The sequence below is a fragment of the Myotis brandtii genome, unplaced genomic scaffold, assembly GCF_000412655.1.
Source record: "Myotis brandtii unplaced genomic scaffold, ASM41265v1 scaffold634, whole genome shotgun sequence".
Taxonomy (NCBI): domain Eukaryota; kingdom Metazoa; phylum Chordata; class Mammalia; order Chiroptera; family Vespertilionidae; genus Myotis; species Myotis brandtii.
In genome coordinates this window covers 68,131-75,478 of record NW_005370427.1, presented here as the reverse complement: position 1 = coordinate 75,478, position 7,348 = coordinate 68,131, and the positions used below count along the sequence as shown (strand labels likewise).

General features: G+C 43.1%; 1 protein-coding gene across 8 annotated transcripts in view; it reads right to left on the bottom strand.

Annotated features, from left to right (window-relative positions):
• Positions 1-7,118, bottom strand: part of NBN (nibrin) — a 51,809-nt gene extending 44,691 nt beyond the window's left edge. For 4 of the 8 annotated variants that reach the window (XM_014528464.1, XM_014528466.1, XM_014528463.1 and 1 more), the window contains exons 1-3: positions 5,456-5,604; positions 5,084-5,243; positions 3,214-3,317 (exon numbers count right to left, since the gene is read on the bottom strand). In XM_014528464.1, coding sequence (XP_014383950.1) covers positions 3,214-3,317; positions 5,084-5,243; positions 5,456-5,529 — 338 coding nt within the window. In that variant the 5' untranslated portion in view covers positions 5,530-5,604. Of the gene's footprint in view, positions 1-3,213; positions 3,318-5,083; positions 5,244-5,455; positions 5,605-6,729 lie in introns of those variants that run through there. The other 4 variants (XM_014528469.1, XM_014528470.1, XM_014528465.1 and 1 more) reach the window with 3 other exon arrangements.
• Between the last annotated feature and the right edge of the window lie 230 nt (positions 7,119-7,348).

Genomic DNA, 7,348 nt, shown 5'->3' with positions numbered 1-7,348 from the left:
TCTTTCCTTTGGGGGTTTCTTTGTCTACCCATGTTTGATCTCACCGACATATCTAGATGTTGAGTCGCTCAGTGGCTGCTCCCTGGGTGGCAGTGGCTCTTCGGGCTGTGGTTGCTCCTCGGGCGGTTGTGGTAGCAGTTGCTCCTCAGTTGGCAGCAGCTCCTGTGGTGGGTGCTGTTCACCGCTGTGGTGGCTCCTCTGGCTGGTGCGGGGAGGCTTCACACACAGCTGCTGTTTCTCAGACAGAGGGTGTGGTGATCAGGAGGCTGCTGTTCCTTGAATGTAGATAGGATTTTAAAATAGTTTTTATCTGGGACAAAATGATTAAAGGTATCTAAATGATTTCTCTAGAAATAATCTAAGGGTAGAGAATCATAACAAGATACAATTAAATGTATATAGAACTCAAGTTACATGAATTACAAAGGCTGCGACCTAACCATAACCATCAAATTCCATCGCCATGTGCTTGCTTGGGGACGGGCGCATTAACAGTGTCTGGACTCCATTCTGTGAACTTCTATAAATGTTTTGTTATGGATCCCTTTGGAGAAGTGCAGGAAATTAAGACATTATTGTTCAGTTTAAATAAAATTTCTAAATGCTATAAACACATCTATCATCCATGGGCATGGGGGAAAAGAAGAAAAGAGAGGAAAAATCAACACCTAATCCTTCAGCCTCTCATCAGTCCAGTTTCAACTTTCTACATACTCAGATATTTTGCTACAGCTATTCATAAGTGACCAGCCTTTCAGCTTACCTCTACCTTCTAGCAAAAATGACTAATGTCCATGGATAATGAGGGGCTCAACATTGTCAAGCTGTTAGTGCATCCTAACTTGATCTGTAAATCAATGCAACTCCAATAAAACTACCAGCAAGTTCTTTTGTGGATACTGACGACTCTAAAGTTTATGTAAAGAGACAAAAAAACCCAGCATAGCCAACAATGCTGACGAAACATTAAGAGCACTGACACTCCCTGAATCCAAGGCTCACTGTAAAGCCACCGTAATCAAGGGTGTTGCACTGATGATAAAGCTGGTACCACGGGGTTGGGTGCAAGAAGCTTAGACTCTGTCTTCCCGTCTCCGACAGCAGTGCAGAGAGGCAGCCACAGCTGCACCAAAAAGGACGGTCCTTTGTGAGGTAAGAGCACTGCCGTGCGCCTTCCCAATTCAAACCCGGGACTAGTGGGATCTTTTCCCAGAGCTAAGAGAGAAGATAGTTATGTAATAAAAAGCCACAACAATATATTTCATATCCCTTTGGAAACCCATCCTACTTCCCAATGTCATCCTTTTTCTGTTTAATAGTTGAGTACAGAGTCAGATAAGTCTTTAACAACATCAAATGGATGCCAGTAGGTGTGGGAACTGATTAAGGGGAAAATATGCATTTTAAAATAACATTAACAATTTGATTACTGATTGTCATCATCAAACAAGGGCTAATGCAATAGTCTTTTCTGGTTAACAATGAATCTGGAGTTACGGCAGAAATGTTTTATTTTAGGCATCTAAGTTAATAAAGTCATAAACTGAAGTCAGAAAAAAAATTATGTCGAACCTAAAGTCAAAAATACCCAAGAATCGGAACAGTAGGTAGGAATCAATGACCAACTCTAGGATCTCTAAGACTTCAGACGCATTCTCAGCAGCAGAGGCCTCACAGGCCCCTCCACTCCCAAGGGATCTAGACTCCACAACAGTTTAATCTGTGCCGATCCTACAGGGTGTAAGGTTATAGCTCAGTTTCATTAGTGAAGATTTATAGGATTTATCAACTCCTCTAAGGAGGTTCACAGATAGGCTTGGAGGACAAGGTGATTCTGTTGAACACTGTGCTAGTTGAGGGTAAGTGAAGTTGCATGTCCTCACAGGATCTAGCACTCAAAACAGGTGAAGAATCGTCTGTTTTAAAATATGAGAACCTCTTTTCAGGGTCCTGAAACATTACATTATCTGCTAAACCAGATTATAAAATACAAGAAACCTTCCAAATGAAAATTAAAAACAAAAAGGAAAATTTTTCAGTTACTTTTAAAAGCAGATACGTATTATCAGGTATAAACAGTCCCTAAAAACCCTGAACTGGGCAAAATACCTTATAACTAGCGAGTAATATTTAAAAATTAGTAATAAGATAATAAACTTGAGTCATATTTTAGATTTTTTAACCCTTCAAAGTTGTCTTATAAGATGAATTTATCAAGGCAGTCAATCTATTATTTCATTTAGACCAGCGGTTCTCAACCTGTGGGTCGCGAGCCCTTTGGCGGTTGAACCACCCTTTCACCAGGGGTCGCCTAAGACCATCCTGCATATCAGATATTTACATTACGGTTATAACAGTAGCAACATTACAGTTATGAAGTAGCAACGAAAATAATTTTATGGTTGGGTCACAACATGAGGAACTGTATTTAAAGGGCCAGAAGGTTGAGAACCACTGATTTAGACTATAATCTCCTGACACATATTTTAAGCAGCTGCCCTTGTGCTAAGATGACTACACACCCACCATTTTAGCACAGCATTTTAATCACACAATCTAAAAACCCCAACTTCCTCTTCAACCAGTTTACATCACTTCAAACACTGTAATACCAAACCATTTAGCCTGGGGGTTCACAAATTCTGCAAAGCATCTAAATAAATAAATAAAGCAGTCTCCACAGATACTGTAATGAGCAACATTTCCTTCAGCAAGCCCCTATCACGATGCCAGGCAATGTGCTCGGACTCTGTATACACTTTTACTTAAAGTACCCAACAGTTAAACACCCAAATCCTCAGCAGGACAGGTGCTAGTCCCAGGAGAAAGGCGGTCCAGGCCAGGGCTGTGACTGCCCCCGGGGCCAGTGGCTCCGGACAGGCAGCTGCTGCACCACACGGTCCAGGGAGCGTCGAGCAAGGACACCTGGCACTGGCACACGCGCTCTGCGTATGGCCCCTCGCTGTTCACTAGCCTTCAGTGCTTTTCTTTAAATATTAGCACACACGTAACATTTGTTTCACCAAGATAAACAACAACCAAAAAAGAATTCAGGGATCCTTTCTTTACATACGAACAAAAAATCTTCACTAATAAAATTGAACTATAACCTTACATCCTGAAACAGTCAATAAAGAGAGATTAACTTAAATAAAATTAGTGCTATCATACTTCATATGCCATGCTTTATTATATTTAAAGTACACAAAATACCTTTTAATCTGAGGAAGCTGTGTCTTGGACTGAACTGCTTTAAGAAATTCAGTAAAATACTCCGGCTTTACAATTGGACGTCCACAAATGAGGGCACATATTGTCTAAGAAGAAAGCATATGTGAATACATATACCCCTGCTAGCTCATTTTAAATAAAAGTTTTAAGTTACAGACTACAAAGAGGCTATTCTATTCTTTTCCCCTCTCATCGCTCTATAAGGAAACCATAATCTATAAAGTAGAAGTCAGTTCAGTCATTGCTTAATTTACAAATCCCTATAAAAACTGAACTGAATGTTCTTTAAGATTTTTCTTGTTCTAACACTCAATGATTTTAAAAACATAAGCTAACCTGTCTGTACTTCTGGAAATGTTACCAAAAAAAAGTAAGGCCAAGGTTTTCTTTTTTGGCACATGACTGATCAGAGATATTGAGAAGGTTGGATCTACTAGCCTCTATTGGTGACTATCCAGGACGCTAGTGTCGAGAGCCACACACGGCGTCAGATGCATCACTGGACTAGCATGTGCTCTGGTGAATGGTGACAGTTCCCAGGACTGTCACAGCCTCAGCTCCCACTTCACATCCACCAAGCAAGGGCATGATTCCCTCTTGTGTTTCTCAGATACCTTGATATCTGAAGAGTCCACACAGACATATTCTGATCACTGTGAGGGTGCATCCCTACTGTAAACTAATAGTGGACATTCTGATTTATGAATCTAGTATCTGTGGGTGTACTGACGTAAGTTAGTACTCTGCTGAATTTATAAATCAATTTCATAAAGATGACGTGATCCTTGGTCAGAGATAATCCCAAGATACAAGTTTGACCTGAGGTTCAATCTGAGCAGCAAGCCCTTCTCTAGGACCCTGGGTGGCTATAATGCACACATTCCAGCTTAATTAATTATATATTAAAAGATTTTTCTATCATCTAAAGAAGGAATCTAAATATTTGTTGGTTTTCACTATGGATATTAACCTAAAGCAATCCTGCACATCCACGACCAGCTCGTTTACAAGGACATGAGCACCCTGGCCGGTGGGGCTCAGCTGGCTGGGTGCTGTCCTGTGCCCCAGAAGGTTGCTGGTACGATTCCTGGTCAGGGCACATGCCCAGGCTGTGGGCTCCATCCCCAGTGGGGGGTACAGGAGGCAGTTTCACTCTCGCATAGATGCTTCTCTCTCTCTCTCTCTCTCTCTCCTTTTCTAAAAATCAGTAAAAACAATAAATAAATGAAGGGAGATGAGTCCCCTCCCAATGTCTTTCTTCAGTTAGTTTGGACATAACCAAATCTGATGAAGATGCAAAACCTGAAAACATACCAAAATACATCACTGTTTTCATGAATACTTTCAGCATCTTCTAAAAGTATATACCTAACGTATCTCGATTGTGAGATACATTAGGGCAATATTAAACTACAAGAACTTAACAAGTATTTGTGATTAGGGCCCTAAACCAAATAAAAGAGCCTGAGACGACAGAGCCTGGAGGAAGACAACTGGATGAGGAGGTGGGAGATGCTAATTTTGAAGACTGGCAGTTGCTCTCAGGCTGAACACACTAGCCTTACACTGTAGAAACTTCTTGGTGAACAGATGACGTAAATCATTGTTTAAAATGCCAAATCCAAAAGTGAAATATAATTTTAGGTGCTTCTGTTGTCCCATATAATAAATAAATTACCAAAAAGCCAATCTGACATAAATGTTATACAAAGGCATGGGTTTGGCATATATAAATCTACAACTAACAATTCCGATGGGTTTAAAGTAAATGACTTTAAAAACAACTGTGTAGAGTGGGTAAGCTTAAATTCACAGAACTCATTTCAGCATAACAACAAGGCATTCGACCTACCTTAATGGTGACCTTAACTGACATCATGACCAGGTGGGTGCACTCTTCGGTCCAGTTGTTTACAGTGAGTCCTCCCAGCTGCAGGATGGCTTGATTCAAAGCATTTTTCCCAGCAACATCTAAACAAGAAGAGCACGCGACCAGAGGCTCGTACTCCACTCTGAAAGTGAAAACGAGTCACAAAGTTGTGATAGGTACAGAGCTTTAAACAGGTGCTATTTTAATTTTTTTGTATTACTAAGATTTCTAACTAATAAAATCACTGTTACCTAAATCTGAAGTTGCAATCAAGAAAAAACTGCTGTGTCCTTTAGAATCTGATTCATGCAAAATAAAGCACTCCACTTCTATATCAATTTTTAAAATTCTTACCTGAATTTACTTTCAAACACCCCAAAAGTAATTCTGTCCCCTGTCTGCAAAGTCTGAGAAAGGCCATTCTGCATTTTTTCCTCATTAACAAAGGTACCATACTTAGAATTGTCTTTTATTGTCAATACAGGGGTTTCATGTGGTTGACTCTGAAAAAAAAATCAAATAAGTTAGTATTTTACAACTCAGTCACTATTGAACAATAATGTTTTTCTATAACTATAAGAATACAGACAGCCCTGGCTGGTGTGGCTCAGTGGACAGAGCATCAGGCCTGGAATTGAAGGGTTGCAGGTTCAATCCCCGGCCCCGGTCCTGGCCCCATCAGGGGCATGTGGGAGGCAACCAATCGAAGTGTCTCTCTCACACTGATCTCTCCCCCCCACCTCTCCCTCCTTCTTTCTCCCTCCCTCCCTTCCACTCTCTCTAAAAATCAATGGAAAAAATATCCTCGGGTGAGGATAACAAAAAAGAATAGACACACAAAACCTAAATATCACTGAATAGATTCAGTACTTGCTGATATGCAGTGTTTGCTAAAAATAATGGTTTTTATTTCTTAACCACCAGCATAAGGAGCACAACTGTTTATATATATGTTTAGCACTTTTATCACCCAAGGTTGTAATTAAAACAACCAACCAACCCAAACTCAAAGCCATTCAAAGGAGCTGTGGGGCATGAGCAACAGCTATTTTCCCTAATAACAGGACCCCTGTGCGAACCCACCTTGCAGGGGAAATACCTGTGTTCATAGGGCCGCACAACCCTTCAACTCAGGGCATTCACTGCTCCATCCCCAGGCGAGGCACACAGTGAGACTCAATGAATGCTTTAGTAAATAAATATAAAGATGTTCTATTTCCTGAGTTTCTAAATCATTAAACTGTCAAATAGTGGAACAGAAACTTCAAATATCAAAATAAACAAATACCACTGGTACTGCCGCCAGAATGGATTTAATTTTTTAAAATTAAAAAATCTACCCCCGGCGGGCGTGGCCCGGTTGGTTGGGCCTCCCTGCACCAGGAGGTCCCGGTTCTATTCCCCAGGCCCGGGGTGGCCGGCGCCACGGTGTATGCGGCAGTGGGCCACGTTCCTCGCTCACCGAGGTTTCTCTCTCCCCCCTTCTCCCTTCCTCTCTGTAAAATGAATAAAAACATGAAAGAACAACACCTAACAGCTGAGGAAGTAAAAGGTGCTGACCCTCCACACACAGCGAGGCACTCGGACCCGACCCCCCCGGAGCCCGAGCAGCATGGCCAGGAACGCACCAGGCTGGTCCCGGGGAAGCGGGCGGCGAGCACGGCGTGGCTGCGGCTGACGGACGGGTCCTTCTCCAGGAGGATGTCGCAGCCCTTCCTGCCCACCACGTACTCCACGCCGGTCAGCAGGCGGCGCGGGCCTAGGAGAAGGGCGGACACTCAGACACGCGCACGCGCGCACCTACGTACAGGGGAAGGGCGTTATTTCGATGGAAGAGCTCCATTTTGCTATTTAAATGGTAACAATGGCTCCTAAAGGAAACGTATTTTTCCTGTAAGTCTCGCTTAAGGACGCAGAAGGCTAACTAGCCGGGAAACCACACTGAGCAGCGTGAACGCTCGACCAAGTTCCCGACGAAATGTAACGCGACAATCTTCCCGCAGCGGCTCCAACACGCGGTTCTCCCCGACCACGCGGTTCGCGGTCAATGTGCTCCGCTGAGAACGCGATGGGCTGAGAACGCGATGGATGGACAGCCCCTGGGAAAAGGGGAAACACAGCTGCGAGAAACCTGAGGTCCGAGGGAACTCGGAGGTAGCTGATGAAACGCAGGTGACACAGGAGCGAGCAGGAGCAGCGCACAGGGAGCACGTCCGCCCCCCAGGTGCCCGCCCCCCAGGTGCCCGC